Source organism: Sceloporus occidentalis, unplaced genomic scaffold, assembly GCF_023333645.1.
Source record: "Sceloporus occidentalis isolate IW3139 unplaced genomic scaffold, rSceOcc1.0.p SCAF_4, whole genome shotgun sequence".
NCBI classification, from domain to species: domain Eukaryota; kingdom Metazoa; phylum Chordata; class Lepidosauria; order Squamata; family Phrynosomatidae; genus Sceloporus; species Sceloporus occidentalis.
This window is the reverse complement of record NW_028316984.1, coordinates 135,534,125-135,557,262: the sequence shown is the minus strand read 5'-3', so window position 1 is coordinate 135,557,262 and position 23,138 is coordinate 135,534,125. Positions and strand designations below refer to the sequence as shown.

Sequence of the window (23,138 nt, the reverse complement as noted above, 5' to 3'; positions counted from 1 at the left end):
GTTTCTCTTTCTAGTTTTCCTTTGTAATTTCCTTATTCAAGGACAGCAGCCTGTAAATCCCTTACTTTATGTCCAGGAAGGTTGAAATGTACTGAAATTAGCTGAAATGTTTACGAATTCCCATCCTTTAGAAGAGGTATGAACAAAGGAGTCTGAGGCCATGGTGCACTACATATATCAATATAAGAGTTTTCGCTACTGCACATACAAGATAAGGAATCATCTCAGTTTTGAGCCCAAAGAAGCTGACTTTTGACAAGCAGATTTATTGTTTCCAACATCAGCACTAACTGGCTACTAAAAAGATCTGAAAGACCTGTATCACCTTGCCCATCCCTTTGAAAATGTATGCCATTTTAATTTTCATTTAATTTTATTTATTTCCATCTTTTTGGATCCTATTACATTCTATTCCACTCCCACAATGATATAAATATGCCCTATACCTACCATATATACTCAACTATAAGTCAACCTCATGTATAAGTCAAGGGCAAGTTTTGGGGCCAAAATTATGGATTTTGACATGGCCCATGAATAGGTTGAGTGTAAAATTTACAGGCTCCTTCAGTGTGTGTATGTGAGCAGTAAGAAGGAAGCAGCAATCAATACAAGGCTTCAGTGTGCTTCAGCCTTCACTTCTGAGATAGCGAAGTGTGAAGTGTGTGAGTGGGAGAGGGGCTGTTAAACAAACAGCAATCAATCAGTCAATCAGTCACCAAAGACCCTATCTGTTTTGCCAAGGAGAGAAAGAAACTGCATGGGAAAATCTGAAAGAGCTGCTATGACATTACCATACTGATCCATAAATAAATCAACCTAGCATATTGAGGTCAATTTTGGGCATAAATTTTTAGACTTATAGATGAGTATATATGGTAAGTATTTATTATCACTCTGTATTGCATCCAAAAAAGTGGGTTTATATCCAAAAGTTTTTGCAAAAATAAAAGCCAGTAAGTCTTAAAGGTAAAGCCACACTTCTCCCCCTGCCTTCCTTCTTTCCCCATCTTTATATAATCAAAAATAACTATTTCTTCAGGTAGCAGAAATAGGATCCCCTGGGGAACAGAAGAACTATCATCAGGCATTTGTAATCCATAGTTAAGTGTATGAATTTACATGCAAGAGGATCATTCACAATAGTGTTGTGTTCTAAATGGATCACATACCAGGTAGCTCAGGATTCCTTTTGCTTTGAATCCAGCACACCCAGCATGTTTGATATTCACATTCATTTCATAATACAAGCATTGCCAAAAGCTCAATAGGTCATTTCACATATTTTAGATGTTCATGCTATCAAGATGTCTCAAAACAAAACGGTTTTATGAAGTTGGAAGATATAACTTTAAATCAGTTCAGTCACTGTAATACTACTCATATGATTTATATTTCTGTCATTGTAGCTTACTTAATTTGGGCAAAACAAGCAGATCCTTCCAGGCTAGAATTACAGAACAAAAGTACAGAATCTGGGGGAGAAAGCTGCTGGTTCAATAGTCTAAGTCAAAAAAAGTTTATCTATCTATCTATCTATCTATACCCTAAAATCACATAAATAATATAACAGATTTAAAAATGAAAATGTTATTACAATATGAGGCCTCCTGAGTGTATAGGTTGTATACCATGCACTTTCATAATGTGAATGACTGCTCAAATTGAAAAAAAAAATGGAGGAAGAGATCATACGACAAGTGGGAAGAGGAAATCTAAACCTTTACTCTCCAGCTCTTCATTATGGAAATCACTCAACCATAGCTGCCATTCCTATGTTCCTATGAGCAAAGAGCTCATCTACTAATGGTGAAGGTCTGGGCCTACATTTCAGTATGCTTCTCTTGTGTAATGCATACTTCATTTCACTTTCTTGAATTCACTAGACTAAAGACAAGCCCCCATAAGATACAGGAAATTTCAAACTCTCTCTCTCTCTCACACACACACACACACACACACACACACACTTCAGGACAGGCTTGACATAGTACAATTTTGCTGAAAAAGTGGACTGCAGGTGGGTTTCAGAGGTACTGTTGTTGAGGATGTGTAAACTCCTACTACTCCTGCCAGTGCACAAGATGCTGAAGTTGGAGTGCCACTAGCACTGCCTCTAATGTCCTAATGCTTTGCTTTTTCTTCTTATTATGGATTGTCAAGGAGAAAAGAGATTTGCGTTTTCCACCCACATTTCTTGAAATAGTTCTAGCGTGAGAAGCCTCCATCTGGATGAAGCCATAATCCACAAAGACTGGCCACAACACCATAGAAAGGAAACAGCAGGCAACTTTCAAGATCCCTTTCTGACTTACATATCTTTAGGGTTTTTTTCTGTAGCAGGAGTTCTGTTCGGCTGCAGGACATTTCTTTTCTAGGCAATAACAAACATGTTGAATGGAAAAATTTGGCAGGAGCTTGCAGGAGAAATGTCACTGTGAATTTCAAATTACTCATACTCTTCGACATGCACCATTCCTTCTTTTTAATTTTAGCAGTAGGTTGCATTCTGATACACAAAATATGAATGTGTTTACTCCCACACTATTGCATCATGACAACTGAGGCATTCTTGGCCTCTCTTTTTAAACAAATAAATATCTGATTACAGTTGGCCCTTGGTATCTGCAGACTTGTCATCTGTGGATTCAAGCATCTGCAGACAGCAAGCTCATGTTGTCCCCAGTGACAGCATGTACACATGGCCATGCCACCATGGCCACACATGCATGTGATCACACTGTCATGCCCAGCCTGGAGGAGGCCTTGGAGGATTCAGAGGATGAGCCAGAGCCTCTGGGATCTGAACCTAAGCAATTAGGAGTCTGAGGCTGGCCCTAGCTCTGCTGGAGCAGAGTCTGTGGCCTTTCCAGAGGATTAGCAGCCAAGACTGCCTGGGGTCGAGGCTGTGGACGTAGAAGAGGATCAGGGGACTGTGCCTACTTTCAGGGAGTGTCAAGCCAAAAGGGAGGGCCTGTAAAGCTCAGAGAGGCTTTATCAGAAATGAGTTGGTAATCAGACACACCTGAATGCCTGCTGCCTGCCTATTTAGGCAGCTGGAGCATGTGTGTCTGGTTGCCAGTGATTATCCAACCTTCTTGGAGGAATGTCTCTGGCTCCTGTGGCTTTTTGGACCAAATCCTTGCTTCTTAGACTGCTGACCTATCTTGATTATCTGGAACCTTTGACCTTGGACTGCTTTATCAATCTGCTTATCTGATGCCTCAAATCTCAGAACGTTTGACAACTCTTTTGGTAATCCTTCTTCTGATACTGCCTTTAAACTCAAAGACTGTGTTGTTTGCTAGCTGGGGGTTTGTTTGTTTGGGAACTAGGCTGGCCTTATCAACCATTTGGTTGCTTTCCCAGACACACACCACCATTAAGTTTCATTGTCTCCAATGGTAGTGAGGACTTGTGCATGTGTTGCCACAGGACAATGGGGGCTGTCCCTAATAGTGACATGGCTGTCTGCATGTGCTGCCATTGAGGACAATGCGGGCTTCAGCATCTGCAGATTTTGGTATCTTTGGGGGGGGGGGGGGACTCTGGAACAGATCCCCTGCGGATACCGAAGACCAACTGTATTTCCTGAGATATGAACAATCAAGTATTGCTTAGGAGATTGTTCTTTGTGCTCAGTCAATATATTAATTTACAAGGCCTATACTGAAAATGCTAAAGGTTTAAAGGAGCTGCTTCACTCTTTTCAGAATAATCTTGTTTATGTCAATCCATAATTTATCTAATGAAGAATCAAGGTCAAAGTACAGTCAACCCTCCATATCCATGGATTTTTTTTATCCACAGATTCAAGCATCCACAGCTTGAAGATATTTTTAAAATACACAAATTCCAAAAAGCAAACCGTGACTTTGCCATTTTACTATGCCACTGTATTTAATGGAACTTGAGCATCCATGGATTTTGGCATCCACAGGGTGTGCTGGAACCAAAATCTATCTGATACCAAAGGCCCACTGTAATCCCACTGTTCCTTGCATGCAAGCCCAGAGACACATGTGAGCTACCAAGTCAGATCGAGCCATGTATTGTGTCTATCACGTATTGTGGTCTGGAGAGTACTTAGCATTTTTGCAACTTTTGGCATGCCAGTCATATTGCATACAACAGATGTTTTACTGAGTGCCTAGTGAGCTGCAAAGCAAGATCTGTGGATAGTATTCTGTTTATGTGTAAATGCATCTAGCTGAATAATTCCTAACATTGCCCATCAAAAGCATTTCGAAGTTATCCTTTCCTGTGTTTCTGTGGTAAGAAAAAAGATGGAGATAGTTATGGGTAAATGTGGAAATATTGCAAATGGAAGATGAGTATGTCTAGACCCATTATGAAATTCCAGGAGTAAGGAAATAAAATGCACATCACCAATTGTTCAAACCTGTGTTTTGTGTCTTCCACTGAGATATGAAAGAACCACAGAGCCACAAATTTTCCATTCATTTTCCAAGTGATAGGCAATTGCTTTTCCATTAATGACAGGGATGCTTTGGCCTGGAAGAATGTTGACAATGATCCTGTTTCATTTTAAGTAGCTGAATAATTTAAAATTATTTATTTTATTAGTATGTCAAGGCTTTGACACAGTGGACAAATGAAAAATGCAACATCTGGATTGTGGGCAAGGTCCATGCCTATTTATTCCAAAATACACGGAATTTAATAGAATGAGTGCAGCTTTTTTCAAAGTGTAAGACATATCAAACACAGTATTAACATTCCAGGATAAAGACTGAACACCTTTATAAGCTAAATAGTTTTTATTTCTTCAAATACAATCTTCATTGCTTTTCAGCTTGTGCTTTGCTGATAGCTTAAAGCACAAACCAGATCCAACAAGGTATTGTCTGTACACCATGTCACTAAACAGGCCACTGGAGAACTCAAATGTGGCAACTTCATTAAATATCTCATTCAGAGCTTCCACCTAAACAGGGGGTTGGTTTTTTTTTCCTTTTAGGATCAAGCTTCTCAGTTGGACTGCTCATTATGTTGCTGTCTGCCATGATGACCAAGGAAATGACTTGCACCTCTCTATAGCGCAAATACAATAGAACTTTCACAGAGCATTTAAACATGGCACATTTGGGGAGTGGTTCAGGAGCAGAGCATGCCTGGATTTCTTTTTAAAACACCAAGGAAACACACACTTTAGCTATATTATACATAAAGAAGGGAACATCATAGGTGAGAGACACAGGGGATCTTATCACACTGCTTAAATAACATGGTTTACTTTTTCCGAACTGAAGTCTAATACAGGAGGCAGCTGGGTCTTATCGCAAGGATTTTGCTGCCAAAGCCACCAGGCAAGTCCAGCCCAGCTGCAGCCCGGGTCCCAGGTGTGCTTCGGCAGCTTAAAAACATGGCAACCAAAGAGCACCAGGGACCAGGGCTGCAGTCGGGCTGGACTCATCCGGCAGCTTCGGAAGGCAAAATCCTTGTGATAGGACCCAGCTGCCTCCTGAATTACACTTCAGTTCAGAAGAGGTAAACCGCATTATTTAAGTGGTGCAATAATGTCCAGGCACTTGGAATTAAGTGTGAAGGAAGGTCAGAGGTGAGCAGTACCCTCTCTGCCTTGTATAGGATCAACTTAGAAAATAAACCAAGCTCTTTCTTTAAAAATAGGAAAATAACTTGGCTTGTTTCTAATAGGTTGTCTTATCCTGCTTATTGAACTGCTGGCATGGCCAGTTTCTGGAAGAAGCAAAGAAGTCTCTGTTCAGTCCCTTCTCCAGTGGTTTGGTGCCAACACTATAAATGTAATTTTGTCAAAGAAAATACAGAGAGCTCACAATCTGATAACTTCAGCTACTGCAGGACTTTAAATGGTTCAGCTAGACGAGTCACAGTACATCAGTTCTAAATGAGCCCCATTGGTTACCTCTTCACTTCCAAGCCCAGTTCAAGGTGGTAGTGCTTATCTTTAAAGCTCTGAATGGCTTAGGATGCAAGCATCTGAAGGAGTGGTTCTCTTTATATCAGTCCACCTATGCCTTGTGATCTTCAGGGCAGTATCCTCTCCAAATACCACTGGTTAATTGTGTGATGGCAATTGACAGAGAGAGCATTCTCTGTTTTGGTCCCAGGCATCTTCAACATAAAAGCATACTATGTGCCAAAATATAGTTTTCACTACCAGATGCAAACCTATTCATTTCTCTAGGCTTTTAAAACTGGCTTACAAAGCTGGATGGTACAGTTGTCCATTCTGTGCATTTTCTGACTGGTAATGCCATAGTTTTGTGGTAATTTTATTTGTTTTATTCTATTTATGATGCACCCTGATATCATAAAACAAAGTGTGATATAGTATTATTTTAAAGACACTTGGGCCAAGCAGGAGAATCTTGTGACCCTCAAACCATATGTGGCTTCACAGCCATTTTTCTGAGCATCTGGAGTTTCCCACCGTATAATTTTTTTTAAAGGAACTTGGGAGGCATGGGGCAAAAAAGGTGCTTTAAAATCACCTCTAGTTTCCTATGCAGGGGCTGGTGTTTACTCTGGAGAGTCATGGGGACACTCCTGTAGTTTTCCTATCACTGACTGTGGACTTAGGTGACATCTTGAGCCAAAACATAGCTACTGGTGCCACAGCATGAAGAACTGGTAGAGCCTGGTCACAGAGTGAACAATCCCTGTCCATCTGTAGGTTTTTTATTCTAAGAGATTCTTTATCTACTCAGGCAATTAAATCAGCCCACAGAAAATGAAAAGGGATTTTGTTCAGAAGATGAATAAGAATGAACTGTGTACACAACTGAGCTGCAGTAATCAAACCCTGGGTATTCCAAGCTTGTTCATACTGAGCGGCTGAGAGCCTGTAGTTCTGTCAGAGATCACTGATATCTGGAAAGCCATATAGAGAGTACTATATAAACAGTAGAAAAGGCTATTCTGCCTGTAGCTGAATGTCTTCCACTATGGCTCTGTTGTGCAGACTTAACCAAAGTCACAAGATACCCAGCATGGAATTTATTTATTGCAAAATACAAGCCTTGGGCTTTATCACACAGGGGCTTTTGCAGCTCTGATCTGACATGACTGAAGGTCCAACAATGCAAATTCATGCGATAACGTGATGTATTATTTCACGTGATTGCTTTCTATGGGGGGTTGTTCCGTGGTGCTTCCGCAGTGAATCCAAAGTGACACCTCATTTTGGTGAATTTGGTAACAAGTGAATGCACAGAAGTTGCTTCTAATTTCATTGCAATTTCACTCTGAATTGGTCTGGTGTGGAATGCAACTTTGATTCCGTCCTGGTACATCCCCCCAAACCTCCAAGGTCCCACATTTCCCATGATGCTGCACTGCAGTTTTGCCCCATTTGCTTCCGGTGCTTGGAAGGGTACATTTAGATGTAGCTGACAGGGGTGAAGGGAATGAAACAGGAGACTGGAGGGAGAGTTGGGAGCAAAGGAGGGGGACACCGGAGGCTGGGGCAAGGCTCCAACTCCCAGAATTCCATAGCCTCGAGCCAAGGACCCCACAACAAACTCCAACTCCCATAATAATAATAATAATAATTTATTTTAAAATAATAATAATGGTATTAATAATTATTTTTTAAGATAATAATAACAATACATTATTAGTTTGCTGAGGCACCAGAGCTCTCTGACAGAGAAGGCTCAATGTCTCACAACACTACAGTTCCCAGAATTCCATAGCAGTGAGCCAGGACAGTTAAAGTGGAGTCAAACCGGATTATTTCCTAGTGCAGATGCAACCTCCTTCATATCCAAAGGATTTACTTCCAAGTAGACCTGCAGCTTCTACACTGATTATTTTGCAGTGAAAGAAATTATTATTATTATTATTATTATTATGGAAATATTAATAATAATAATAATAATTTCTTTCACTGCAAAATAATAATAATAACAACAACAACAATAATAATATTGCCGGTGACACATTCGGATGCAGAGGGCATGTAGGGCTAGGTGACATTCCCTATTATTCACATGAGGCTAGCATTCACGTGAAAGTGGAAAGGGATGGAGGGAATGAAATAGAAGGTAGATTTAGATGTAGTTGACAGGGTTGGGGGAATGAAACAGGAACCTGATGGGAGCAAAGGAGGGGGCCATCGGAGGCTGGGGGTAGAGATGACAGGAACAATTCATGTGAGGATTGCATTCACGTGAAAGTGGAACTAGGAAGTGGCCCCCTTCTTCACCCCGGAAGCGTAAAAGGTCTCGATGCATTCAGATCCCCACTGAGCATGCTCAAGGGTGCCAGTTAGAATTGTTGAATCCGCATGGTATGTACTGGTGTGGTAATTCCAAGTGCTCTTACTCCTCTTTGACTCAGGAATCACCACAATTAAGCTCTTCACGTGTGATAGTTTACCACATGAATTGCCTTGGATTTGAAGTGACCCTGCTTCACCCTTGCTGCAGAAGTGCTTCGAATTGGGATTCATGTTTCATGTGTGATAAGGCTCCTTGTTGCATGGAGTGAGCACAAGGACACCAAATTTGACTAGTAAACTTATGGTCTTTTCAGTACCTTACATGTGTGGGTTTGTTTGTTTTTATAAATCGAATCCTTTGTGATCTCAGATTAGCAACAAATAGTGGTGACTACTTGCTTGCACCTGCATGCAACATTTGTGTTCCTCTTTACATGCCCCACATTAAATAATTTGGAGGGGAGCACTGTAACAAAACATCAAAAATGTCTGGGTTTTTAAAAATGTTGCTGGTGATTCCCCCCCCCCCCCCGGAACAGTTCAGTAAGACTACCTTGAAGGAGCCTTGTGTGCCATGGTTTGAGATAACCTATTCTGTGCATAAAGTGTTTCCATTCCCTTCACCACAGGCATGTGAGGAAACTTATGATACAACTTCTTTTACATAGTTGGTCTCAAAGGTGCTACAAGATGCTTTTGCATACTGATACTCCAGATTAACATTACCTTGGGGTGAAACAGACCACCCCAATAGAGTGGCTTGCTGCCCCACTTTCAGTGCCAGATTGGGGCAGTGGCAACTGCATGCTGCAGGCCCTATCTGGTGTTTTTCCAGTCCCAAAAGAAGTGGCTCCATTTGGAGCCAGAAAAAGGGTGCCTTTGCCCATGCAGCGGCACTTTCGGGCGCTTTTTTTGGTGTGTGTCATCTGAACGTCATGCCAAGGGAGCGCTGTAATGTTGCTTGCCGTGTGGTCAGTCGGGCGGCATGATGGCAGCTTGGGTGTAGAGTTAGGGCATGTGTCATGTGTCCACCACACCCCCACTCCACCCCAACGCTGACCTTTTTGGCCAGTCTCTTTAGCCCCGATGTCTCTAAATTCATTCTGAAGATATTGCCTGCTGCTTTGTATATAGTTCCCATGTGATGTTTCTCAATATTGGAAGACAAATGGGGCTGCCTAAATATAAGTAGTATTTTTGGCAAACTTAAATATTTTGAATGGAGAACTTGGTAGAAAAAGAGAGATGTGAAAACAAGGGAAAAGGGAAAAATAGAGAAGAAAATCTTCCTGCCAACCACCATTTTTTAAATGTGTGAGGGGGCTACTTCCTTGGTTCCCCTCTCCATTAGCTTTCTATAAGAAAAAGAAGGTTTGGAGAAAACCCAAACCAATCCCATAAGTATCTATGCAGAGTGATGTCCAGGGTTTGTGAATTTTTGCTGTCAGCTGAGTGATGGCATTGAAAATGAAGTGGCATGAGAGAACTAGTCTCTCTGAATTCTGAACAGAGAGAACTAGTCTCTCTGAATTACAGTATCTTGGAGATGGGCATTAAAATTTGGAGATGTGTGCTATGAGGTTACAGTTCAAGACCTATTTTTAGTCCCGGACAGTTAGTCCTATTACTTCAACTGGGTATACCCTAGGTGGGACTAAAAAAAAAAAAGATTTAGGCCTACCATTTCCTACATTATCCAGAGAGATTTCATCTTCTAGAACTTCTAAAACAGCACTACTCAATGGTCATCCCTAGAAGAGTGAGTCCTGAGCCACTGACTGACAGTCCCTGAGATGTTGCCATTCAACAAGAGAATAGTACACAGATTAAGATGTAAACCACTTCCTCTCAACTAACAGTATATATACCCCACTGTCTTTCATGCCAGCATTCTCTAAAGATGCCAGCTGCAGCTGCTGGCAAAACATGAGGAACAAACTGTTCTAGAACATGGCCTCATAGCCCAAAAAATCCACAAAAATAGTATGGATGCTGGCTGTTAAAGTCTTTGACTTCACAGTCCCTAAAAAGTTTTCAGGAAAGAAAAAAAAACACAATTGTAACCAATGGGTACAACTATGTTGCTGGCCCCTGATAACAACACTTCAACAGTTAGCATGTTTTGGGCAACTGACATAGTCTCAGCTGGGGAACACACAAACATATTATCACCAAACTACAACCAATTCTGGAGAATAACCCTTTCATAGAATCATAGAATCGTAGAATTGGAAGAGACCACAAGGGCCATCCAGTCCACTCTGGCAGGCAGGCCTTTATTGGCTTATAGGCAACCTCCAAATCTTAAACAGATATTTACCACAAGAGACACATAATATGGATGGTAATACAGGGGCAGGACACTTCCACAAACCCAGATGCCAACTCTGTTCCCACATCTACTCTGGGAGCAATATTACAGGGGCAAATAACATCACTCACAACATCAGAGGTACATTTACAAGTTCTTTCTCCAAAGTGAGTGATATATGCCATCCCATGCCAGCAATGCCCATCTACACTCTACATTGGACAAACAAGACAGTCTCTATGCAAGGGGATAAATGACACAAATCTGACATTAAATTCCAACCCATTAACAGAGGTATGGACAAAGACAATAGCTTCATGACATACTAAATATATCAATGGAAGAGTCCTCCCTACTGTAAGAAAAGGAATATTCTCACCCAAGGAACTGACTTTTGGTAAGCAAATTTATTGCTTTCACACATCAACACTGACTACTGTAAAGATTTCGATACCCATCCCTTTGAAAATTTAGTGCAAGGGTCATTATCTGCATCCTTCTATTGCATCCCATTCCCACAACTGTGTATATAAGCTTTTTATCTAAACATTTATTATCTGTAAGGGTCCAAAGAAGTGGAATTATATTCACAAAAGCACATGCAAAAATAAAAACGAAGTCATTTTAAAGGTGCTGCCACCTTTCTTTTTTATCCCCCCCCCCCTTTCTCTTTTTATGCTGCAAGAGACTAATGCAGAAAATTGTTCAAGACTAGGAGCCACTGCTGAACAGGCCCTCTCCTATTTCTGCCGAGGACATTTCTTAGGCTGCATCTGCACTGCACTAGTTTGACACCACTTTAACTGCCATGGTAGTAACTGAGCTGAAGCCTCCCCACTTTCACAGGAAAAGAAACTGATCTGGAGACAATTGAGGGGCTATTAAAGATCAATTACAGAGTGAATATTCCTCAGCATCAAGGCCATCTTCTTACTGATGTATTATCCCTCAGTCATTTATGGATGGACAAATACTTCTACAATAGCATTAGTGGAAAGGAACTTGTAGAAATGCATTTGGGATTCTGTGGTGTGTGAGTGTGGGTTTTAAACAGAAACAAGAGTATTGCTGAGTTGACTATGTAGTAGAGCATGACAATGGAAAAGAATGTATGCTATATTTGTGAAAATAAAATACATAGCATACTTTATCTAGGTAGTAATATCAGATTATATACTGTGATATTTAAAATGCTACAGAAGCTTCTGGGCCAAATTTGGAAATTCTGAGAGGCAATCTGTTAAGAAGCTGTTTTGAAAACTTTTTAACAGACTTCTCTACTGACTGAAATATATGCCTTCATGGTTTACTGTGTATCTAAAACATTTTGGCATTCTGTTGTTAACTGCCCTCAAGATGGCCGTAACTAATGACAACCTGTGGATGAAACATCTCCAAGCTTCACTGTCTTCCACTGCTCTGTTTAGGTCTTGCAGGTTCAGGCTTGTGACCATCCTGATTGAGTCTATCCATACCTGTGGTATTCCTCTCTTTCTACCTTCTACCTTTCCTAGCATTATTGCGTTTTCTAATGAGTCATGTCTTCTCATGATGTGGCCAAAGTACGACACTCAGTCATCCTAGCTTCCAGGGAGAGTTCTGGCTTGATCTGTTCTAGGATCCATTTGTTTGTCTTTTTGGCCATCCACAGTATCCTCAGCCCTCTTCTCCAGCACCACATCTCAAATAAGTTGATTTTCTTTCTCTTGGCTTTCTTCACTGTCCAACCCGTATATCCATTCATGAGGAAAGCAGTGGCTTGGACAGTCTAACTTTAGTGTTTAGTTGTGCTGTTTGCTTGATGGAATGTAATATGTTGGCTTGAGTGCTCACACTTTACTTTTTTTTCTTTTCTCTCTGCAGCCCTCTGAAGAGCTGATATCCTATGACTCAGACCTCTACAGACAGTCCCATGACAGTTACCAATATCTCAACAGTGATGCAGATAGTCACGGTGGTAAGTGAACTGGAAAGCATCTGGAGAAGAAGAGATGATGTATCTTTATCACTTAACAAAATTTTTTAAATTAGTACTTTATGATATAATGCTTTCCAGAAGCAGTTAGTTAATTCAGGAGTGCTTCATAACTAAGCTGGGAACGAAAAGATAATTAGTCATTGCACCAGTACAGGTTTTTACTCTGGATCTTCACAGGAGCATTTACTTTCCCCAAACAAACGTTTGAAATCATCCTGATATACTTGACTGGAATGATACAGATGCCCCACTATGACACACATTCTTTCCACTGTGGCTAAAATGACTGTATTAGGATATCACCCAACTGTACTGATTTGGTGAGGACAGTTGTAGTTAATCTTCTTCCACACCACTTTTCAGCTACTTTTTAAAATGCCAAAAATTCTTCATAGCAAATTGCTATGAAGAATTTTTGATTGTGTTAGATTTCATGTAGTTGGAATTCAGGAGAAATGTCTCAGGATGGTGGCTGACTCACATCAAATATTTTGCATGCATAAAGGTAAAGGTAGTCCCTGGACATAAATGTCTAGTCGTAACTGACTGCAGTGGAAAGAGGACAGAGAACTGGGACATTTTAAAAGTGGGGTCAATGTGAGCCCATTCCCTTTTTGATCTAGAAGTGGCTGTCTGATGTTTCCAAACCCTTTCTCTCATGTGAGCAATCTCCAGTATGAGGGGGATTTTTCTGCCTGTTGCATCAGAAATCCCACATGAGATGGGATGGGAAATTTAAACAGCAGCACTATGGATCCTAGTGTCTGCTTACCAGTAAGTGGGGTTTGGGGAGATCTGGGCAGAATGCACTATGTAGCATTGTAGTTATGGTAGTATGTAGTATGTAATAGTCATGCATTATTCTGCCAGTGATCTATTAATGAGACATTGTTCTACATGTATAGAGAAAGTGTATGTGCAGCAGCTAGCCATTCTGCTAAAGGTGAAAAGAGAACAGTGGCTAAAGAAACAAACAAAGGCATTCTTGTACAAGGCATTGAAAATAGGAAAGCCCTCTAAGATTGCTAAGCTCAGACAGAAGTAAACTAGCTTCATTTCGGGTAGAAATGAGATAAAGGAGCGGAGAGAGAAGAGGTGGAAAGATCTCTGAAAGTATCAATTTACATTTCTGAGAGGTTAGGATGGGTGGACAAAAGAGAAGGAGATTTGTGTTACTTTCCTCAGAATGAAGAAGCCTGCAGGCTCACCATTCCAAATAATGAGAAAAGCCCATGAATTTATATCACGATTCTAACCCTGCTCTCAGGGTCCAAGTCTGGATAGGTTACATTGGCCAAGATGCCGTTGACTTGTGTTAAGTATTGAGGTGTAGAATGTGGCAGGGGCAGAGGAGGAAGTATGATGGCAGAAGGAAAGAGGTTGTTGATGGGGCAGCACCACAAACTATCCCTGTCATCATGACTTGGGAATGAGCAGAATGATCATCATGCTCCTGCACCACATTTAAAAACTGCCTTATGCTGTCCTGAAAGGTTGTGATATTGACATAAGATACCAACAGGATTCTGGCCATAGATGCTGGCAGGAGCAGAAGATGTACCTCCACCTTCCTTTTTCATGGAATTGTGATTGCATGGCTCCAAAAGGGGCCATATCAGTGCCAGAATATTTGCATTTGTACTCAAAGTGGCATTACCACTTCCTTTATCTGAAATATAGCTTACATCACCTCTTATTCCAAGTACTGACCAGGGCTGATCCTGTTTAGCTTCCAAGATCAGATGGGATCTGGTGTCTTTAGGGTATTTACTACTTCACCTATATTTAAGCCACAACAATGTGTTTGGAAACATCATTGCACACATTCCTAAAGTATTTAGATACTCGATTATGTAATATAGCAACAAAGACAACAGTGATGAAGCCTAAAATGGAAAGAAAATGCCCTAATAAAAGAGAAGTGGATTAAGGGGCTTTACATCATGAGCTATTTTCTAAGAAATAACATCCATATTTGCCACACACAAAAAGTACTGTCTGGACTAACCAGTTCTCTGTGGAATGTCACCCTGAACTGTTCTGGATGCAGGAGTTTCCAGACATGTTTGTTTGCTTTCTTGATTTTTAAGATTTCTATACTGTTTCAGTGAAGCTTCTAGACAGTTTATCAAACATGGAGTTCCCCTGCTGAGCACAGCTTCCTAATTTGCTCCCATTTCATATTGCTGGACCAGAGTGTATGAAATGCTTTGATTATACATTTTAAATGGAGAACCAAGGCCCTGAGCTGGACTTTTATATAACTGTTTTCATGCTGTGGTGAAGGCAGAAGAATTAGATGTCTTCTGAGAGCATTTTGCACCCATATGTTTACTTGGTGTTTTAGGGTGGGTTTTTTCTACATCTTCTCTTCTTATTTGTTTTATCATCTAGCCTCTCCTATGCAACTAGATCTTTTCATGAATGCCAACATTATTATTTTTTATTTTTAAAATTATTAATTATTAATTAATATTTTTAATAATGTTAATTTTAAAAGAACATGTAAAATTGCACAGGAGTCAACCATCAATCACATACAGTTGGCCCTCTGTATCCAAGAATTTTAATCCATGGATTTAACCATCCACAAATCGAAAATATTTATAATTATGCATAAATTCCAAAAGCAAATATTGGTTTTGCCATATTACATAAGGGACAATATTTGACAATTTTATGGGACTTGAGCATCCATGGATTTTGATATCCACAGGGGGGTCAAGGAACCAAACTCCAGTGGAAATCCCACTGTACATCCATCTTGCATTCACAATTCTCTTTCTCAAACATTGACTTCCAACCTAATAGGTCCTGGTGATTTAATTATGCAGTTGTACTGTTCCTTGTCATATACTTAACTTTGATTATATCAACAATTTTTGAAAAGTTTATATATGTACAATGTACAGATTAATGTCCTTTGCATCTTTAATCTGTAAAACCAGCAGTAGCAAGCTCTCTCGACATGTCACTGATAGCTCATAATATGTTCTCAGTCATTCATAAATCTGTCTAAACTTTTTCCTTTCAGAAGACAAGTTAATTTGTCCATTTTGGCCATAGTAGTCTCATTATCCAATTCTGCACTGTAGGTACTGTATTATTCATCCAAGTTTGGGCATCTATGATCCTGGCTGTCGCTATCATGTAGAATATAATCCTTGCTTTGTTAATGTTACTTTCATCCTCTCTTAACCCTAACAGATACACTTCATGTTTCATTTGGACTGTTGATATTAAAATTTTCTCAGTCATTTGGTGGACAAAGTACAATAATGTTTCACTTTTACAAATGTCCACCAAGACGTTTCCTATTTCTTTCCCACATTTCCAACATATATTCTCTATTTTTCTATACATTTTAGATAATTTATTCTGGTGATGCCATCTGGTGATGCCATCTAATTTATCTGGTGATACCATCTAAAATGCATTTTGTGAAGATTTTCTCATTTATTTTGACAGGAGGTGTATTTCATAGTTTTTTCCCCATATGTTTCTCCATTTATCCAATTCAATGGTGTGGCCTGTGTTCTGGGTCCATTTTATCATGGAGACTTTCAGTATTTGTTCCTCTGTTTCCCATTGTAAAAGTATCGCATATATTTTGGGGAATAACTTTTGTTTGTCTGTAATGCGTACTCTTTCCAACTCAGTCATTTTTCCTTCTATGCTATTTAAGTTTATTTCAATCTTAGTTTTACTTTTTCAGTTTTCTGTATAACAGCCAATGGCATTTAATTCCCTCTTCACTCAATTCTTCTTTTATTTTAATTTTATAAGGTTTTCCTTAGAAAATGATCATGTCAACATGGGTCATCCAATTATCATCCATAATATCTCCTTTCTTGTAAAATGCTTTAGCCAACATTAAATTTTCACAAAAGAAGGGGGGATTAAAATTATAGTTGGTTTACTAGTCACACAGAAACTGAAAGCTTACACAAAAGATTGGTGATTATCACATTTTTGTACCAAATTCTTTTATAAAAACCCTTTCCTTCCTTCCTTCCTTCCTTCCTTCCTATTTTCTTTTCTTTGAAGTGTGATGAAACTGAAATAAAAATATTAGAAACATAGATGATTGTGATGCCTGCCTGGCTAATATCTAATACTTAAAAGCAGAAACATGTCTTCTCATATAAAGGATGTTTTTTCTATAGTAGAATTGTGTAGTAGAAGTGGGTAATAAAACAAGCCATTTAAGAAACACAATATCTGGATCTGTATTCCAATAGACTATCCACCTATGAATAAGGAGAGGGAAGTGAATTTTGTCCTTCCTTTAACCTTTTTATGACATTAAAGACAAATGCAGTACTGTCTCCACAACAAAGAATTCTTTCACATCCTCTTTCACTTCATATAAGATTTTTCAGAATGACTCCAATGCAAGTAGAAGAAAAAAAGCCACCAGTCTCCTGGTAATGTTTCCTTTGAGCAAAAGCATTCTGATCTTTTCCCCACATAAAAAGAGCTGGACTAGATCAGACCAAAGACCTAGCTAGTGCAGCATTCACTTCACAGTGTGGCCAACCATGTGTCAATGGGAAGCTCACAAACTGGTCATGAACACAATAGCAGACTCTCTATTATAACCCATCACTGTTAACTAAAAACCCATATTGTCTCTGATACAAGAGGTACTATGTAACCATCATGATTAGCAGTTCATGAGTAGATGTTTCCTGTGAGTTTTAGAGCTGAAAGTTGGAGAAAAGGAACATGACAACAACCATGTGAACACTTGAAAAATACAGGTACAGATAATGTACCAGAAAAAAGTGTTGTAGCTCTGTACATGCTTCATGATATAAGCCAATCCACAATTTCTCTAGCTGGCAGGTAGGAAGACTGGGAAAGAATCATCCTCCATCTTGGGTTAGCTGCTGCCAGGCAGAGTGAATAAATAATGATGGGCTCGACCTAAATACTTGAAAGGCATCAGATCCCATCTGATCTTGGAAGCTAAGCTGGGTCAGCTCTGGTTATTACTTGGATGGAAGATCATTAACATGAATACCAGGTGCTGTAGGCTATATTTCAGAGGAAGGAACTGGCAAACCACATTTGTGTACTCCTTGCCTAAGAAAACCCTATGAAATTCATAAGGTCACCTTCAGTCAGTAGATGACTTGAAAACATGCACACAGGTGAACCTAAGATTCACTTGAGTAAGCAAGGGGGCTTTATATATGCATGTACACAATGATTATAATAATTGTAGGAATTCACAATTATGTAACTATCATTCTGGAACCATTCACCATCAGATGGATAATAATGAATATGCAAGGTTACATTTGTTTGCTTAACACACAACAGAAAACTCACAAAGCTTCTTCTGTTGCAGATACTCTTGACCAACATAGTTTTAGAGTCAGATTATGATATGCAATAGTGTGCTTTTTCTGCTGCTGCTGCTACTGCTATTGTTATTGTTAAAATGTTGTGGTCTTCCTAAATGTTGTAAGAAAATGGTTAATGTAGTGTATGATTGCCTGTTCTGTTGCTGAATGTTGTAATGTCCAAGATGAAATTTATCTAGATAGTAGACAAAGCAATCTCCTATCAGGACACAGTGGGTTGGTTCTTTTGATAGCCCTGCTTCTGTCACTGAAGGAGATGATTCACCTTCCTTGCAACTCCTTGCACCTCCAAAATGGGTTCTGTGGGACTGGAAGATCTTCTGGAGTCCATTTTTAAGCACCACAAATGGTTGCATGGGGCAGGGAAGCAGAAAAATCTCTAGTGGAGAGTGGTCATCCACTAGTATGCAATAATAAGTAAATAAATAAATCAACATTGGATGTAGGCAGTAGGGTGCTTGCATAAAAAACAAAAACAAAGAATCCTATGGAAACACAAATTGTAACATAAGGTGTTGTAGGCATAGGCATTTTTGTGTATCTATATACACAGTGAGATACAGTGAGTGTATTTATATACAGGGAAGGGCAGCTATGAAGGAACTAAAAAGATACTAAAGAGCAAAAACAATACAACTGAGCACTAAAGCTAGAATCATTTGGGCCACTGTATTCCCAGTTACCATGTACGGATGTGAGAGTTGGACAGTGAAGAAAGCAAACAGAAGCTGGTACCAGCTTCGGCTGATATGCCAACTGTGTCCCTGTCTGGGCAGAAAGGACCTTGAAACTATAGTACACGCACTGGTAACTTCTCGCTTGGATTTCTGCAATGCGCTCTACATGGGGCTATCTTTTTACCAAGTTCGGAAGCTACAACTACTACAGAATGCCGCAGCCAGATTGATCACAGGCACCCCTAGACGGGACCATATAACACCCATTCTAAAATCTCTCCACTGGCTACCTATCAGCTTCCGGGCGCAATACAAAGTGTTGGCCGTTACCTATAAAGTCCTACATGGCTTGGGCCCGAGTTACTTAAGGGAGCGCCTCTCCCTACACAATCCGCCCCGCACCCTCAGAACAATGGGGAAATTTTTGCTTGATTGCCCCAATGTAAAATTAACAACAACTCACCGGAGGGCTTACTCCTCAACAGCCCCTACTCTCTGCAACGCACTTCCAGAGACGATCCGACTCAGCCCCACAATAGAAACTTTTAAGAGGGTATTAAAAACTTACCTCTTTCAAGCAGCCTTCCCTTCTGATTCAGTTTAGAGGATGTAGCCTCTCACACATAATCTGTAGTTTTTAACCAAATGTATCCGCCCTGGGTTTTTAACCGATGTGCTTGTATGTGTCTAATTTTGATTGTAATATTTTATTATTCTGTACTGTGACAGGTGTCACACAACTTTGCCTAACTGTAAACCACTTTGATCTGTAAGGAAAGGTGGTATATAAATAAAACTTTTATTTTATTATTATTTATTAGAAAGAAAATCAACTCATTTGAAATGTGGTGCTGGGGAAGAGTACTTAGGATACTGTGGATGGCCAAGAAGACAGACAAATGGGTTCTTGAACAGATCAGACCAGGACTCTCCTTGGAAGCAAAGATGATCAAGTTGAGACTATTGTACTTTGGCCACATAACGAGAAGGCATGCATCACTAGAAAAAAAAACAATAAAGGTAGAGGGTAGAAGAAAGAGAGGAAGACCAAAAGTTAGATGAATAGACTCAATCAGGGTGGTCACAGGCCTGAGCCTGCAGGATCTAAGCAGAGCAGTGGAAGTCAGTGAATCTTGGAGATGTTTCACCGGGGGGGGGGGGGATGTGGGCAAGGGTTTGCAGGATCTGGGCAGGGCAGTGGAGAATAGGGATTCTTGGAGATGTCTAATCCTCGGGGTCACCATGAGTCAGAACCGGCTTGAGGGCAGTTAACAACAACAACATATATACAGTGGGCCCTTGGTATCCACTGTGGTTTGGCTCCAGAACACACCCACCCCAAATATCAAAATCTATGAATGCTTAAGTCCCATTATATACAATGGCATAATACAATGTTGTCCCTTATGTAAAACAGCAATATCAAGGTTTACTTTTTAGATTTTTTTGTGGGTGATGGGGAATATTTTCAAGTCATTGTTGACTGAATCCGTGGAGGCAGAATCTGTGGATATGCAGGGTTGACTGTACATTTACAGACAGAAGGAGAAAGTGTGATTGAGTAGTAATTAAAACAAGAACACCTTATGATAATTTAGTTAAGGCTGAAATGTGGTGGCCTCTGGTTAACAAAAATGTAAGTCATAATACATCTTAAAGTTTTTTAAGACTGATTTTGCAATGACAAACTTTCGGCACAACTCTCTACTCAGAATTCAGTCCCACTGAGTTCAGTGGAGCTTACTTCCTGGTAGGAAACAACAGAATTGTAGCCCAATGTGCCTGTACTGTTTGATGAATGCTGAAGCAGAAGGTCTCGAACATACTGAGATATTTCATAATTCTTTCACATTTTTAGATACACACAGACAGGCAGACAAGGCTAAATCCAATGTTTTCCTGGTAGATCTTTCTGAGCTTTCTTCCCCATAGCTGGTTTAACTGGCTTATGTGGTATCTTACATCAGACAAAAGCATAGTTCTTTCACTTCATAATGTCATCAAACAAAATAAATTGAAATTATTCTTCTAATTGCATATTATCCTATGGCACATAGATAATTCCACATTAAGGACTGGAACACATTATAGTTTGCATGTAGCACCAAACAGCATCAGAACTTTAACAGCCCTAGTATCATTCATTTATTATTAAGATGATGGATCTCTGGCTGTTGTACTGATGAATCTTTCATGGGGCTTAATGTTCATATATATTTTCCTTACAGCTGTCTGGGCAATGAGGGTATGATAACAAATTAAACTGGTTAACCAAGTGTACACCCACCTAGCCAGCTGGCTGCTATCATGTGTTTTACAGAGTTTAAATGCAACCACTGGGTGATAGCAGTTAAGTTATTCTGGTTTCTTTCAAGAAAATGCAACACACCCATGGCAAGCTAGCCAATGCACAGCTGTGCTGTGGGGAATAAATTTTAGTATTGTTCTTCTGTGCTCTCAGCTCTGACTTTGACAACCTTATTGCAGGGTTTTTTTTGGCGGGATTTATCAGTGGAGTGTTGCTATTGTGTTTCTCTGAGGCTTGTGAGATTATGACTTACCCAGCTTCACTCACTGGCTTTCTATGGATGCGGGAATTTAAACCCTGGCCTCCAAATGTGAAAGTCTGTACTTTCTGCAAATGGAGAGTTAGGCCCAGCGTCAGCACCCAGTAGACCTCTTCGGATTGGGTCCATCCATCCCTCCATATTATAGCTGCTGAATTCTGACCTGAGCTATGAGCCCCCCCTCCAGCATTTAAAATTTCCCACAGTGCTCTGGAACAAGGCTATTGCAGGGTGTTGTGGCAACTTTTAAACTGGGCTGGGTAACTTCAGTGGGTCTAGATACCCAGTTTTCTCCTTCAGAAACATTCTAGGGGCCACATGGACTGCCAAAAATGAAGAAATCTGAAAGTGACAGGATGTTCACTAAATATGTATACATACATGTGGATTTGTTTATGTTAACCACTGTGACTTACTTTAAGATAAAATTGTTTTTACTGGAGGCTTCCTGGAGAGAAAATCTAACACACAAACAAACACCATTTATTTATTTATTGCTAGAAAAGGATGCAGTTTAAGGGAGCAAGGTGTTGTGTTGCTGTTGTTGTTTGTGTTGTCCCTGTTACAAAAAATAGCCTTACAGTGTCACTTTTACCCACCCTTGTTTTAAACCATAAGCAGCCTGCCATTGAAGGCTGCAGAAATGCGGCTACTCAGTTATTTTATATTATTCATTATCCCACCTTTCATATGATATGGGACCCAAGGTGACTTACTGTAAGGTTAAAGCAAGATAAAACTAAAAAGGTGATGAAAGAAAAGTTAAAACACAACTAAACAGCTATCATATTAAAACACTGTAAATATCAATGTGCATAAAATCATTTTTAAAATATAAACATAAGAATAAAATAAGAATAAAATATAAAAATAAGAATAAAAATATAGCGTGCACACACCCATAAAATGGCACTTTAGTGTAACCATTCAATCATTAAATGCCTGTTGAAATAAACAGATCTTTGCCTGCTGATAAGAGAAAAAGAGAGAGGGAGCAACCTAGTCTACCAGGAGAGCAATTCCACAGGCTGGGAGCTGCCATCAAGAAGTCTGTCTCTTGTGTGGTCACCAGACAGGCCTGTGATGGTGGTAGGACTGAGAGAACAGGGTGACCAGACATCTTCCTTTTCCAGGACATGTCCTACCTTTCAGCCAGGAGGAATTCCAAAATATCCTCCATTTTGAGCATGATGAAGAAGCATGAATTTATTCTTACAGTAGTGTTTTTAGCTTTTATTTTGTAAGATCCTACATTTCCCCCCAAACATCCTACATTTTGTGGCGCCTTGTCTTCCTTTGCTGCTATGACATCTGGTCACCCTGTGAGAGAAAGCCCTCCTCCTGAGAATCTTTATACTTGGGCAGATAAATCTTATCTCTGTCTTTTTTAAATATTGTAACCTGCCTTGAATCCGGGATATAAATCCTGGAAATAAATAAATAAAATAAATATAGAGAGATATGGTATTTCAGATAGTCTAGAAGTGAGTCGTATAGGCTTATTGTGGGGAAGCAGTTTGCAGTTTCAGGGGATTCTGCAGATGTCTCTTTGTTGTGGGTAGAGCTTGTACCTCAGATGACCATCTTGTGTTTTGTTAAAAATCCACATTCTGCTCCAGACATTGGAATCAAGTTCAAAGTTCATGTATTTCACAGGGAAGCAAACTCTTTCTGGAATAACACTAAATCAAAGAGATTTAGCTAGGTTGTCAATATTATGCAAAAACAAAGGCCTGATTTCTTTTCTTTTCTGTGTTAGCAGGTGAGTTGCTTTTATCTCCATCAGACCACTATTGGGAATATCACCATCATCCCCTACATGCTGATTTTGAGAACTTTGGGGGCAACCACTTTGCAGAGCTTCAAAGTGTACAGCCACCTCAGCTGCAGCAGCTCTACCGGCACATGGAGATTGAACAGATGCATGTTCTAGATTCTGGGATCCCTGTTACACATCTTGGGCTCAACCACAACCACCAGGTACAACCAGCACTCCAATTATATAT

At 39.9% G+C, this 23,138-nt stretch overlaps 1 protein-coding gene across 1 annotated transcript in view; it reads left to right on the top strand.

Moving 5' to 3' along the window:
• The window catches only part of SPI1 (Spi-1 proto-oncogene), a 40,241-nt gene that overhangs the window by 5,910 nt on the left and 11,193 nt on the right, over window positions 1-23,138 (top strand). Inside the window, exons 2-3 of the mRNA XM_089523506.1 lie at window positions 12,402-12,495; window positions 22,895-23,112. Of these exons, the coding sequence (XP_089379632.1) occupies window positions 12,402-12,495; window positions 22,895-23,112 (312 nt within the window). The remainder of the gene's footprint in view (window positions 1-12,401; window positions 12,496-22,894; window positions 23,113-23,138) is intronic.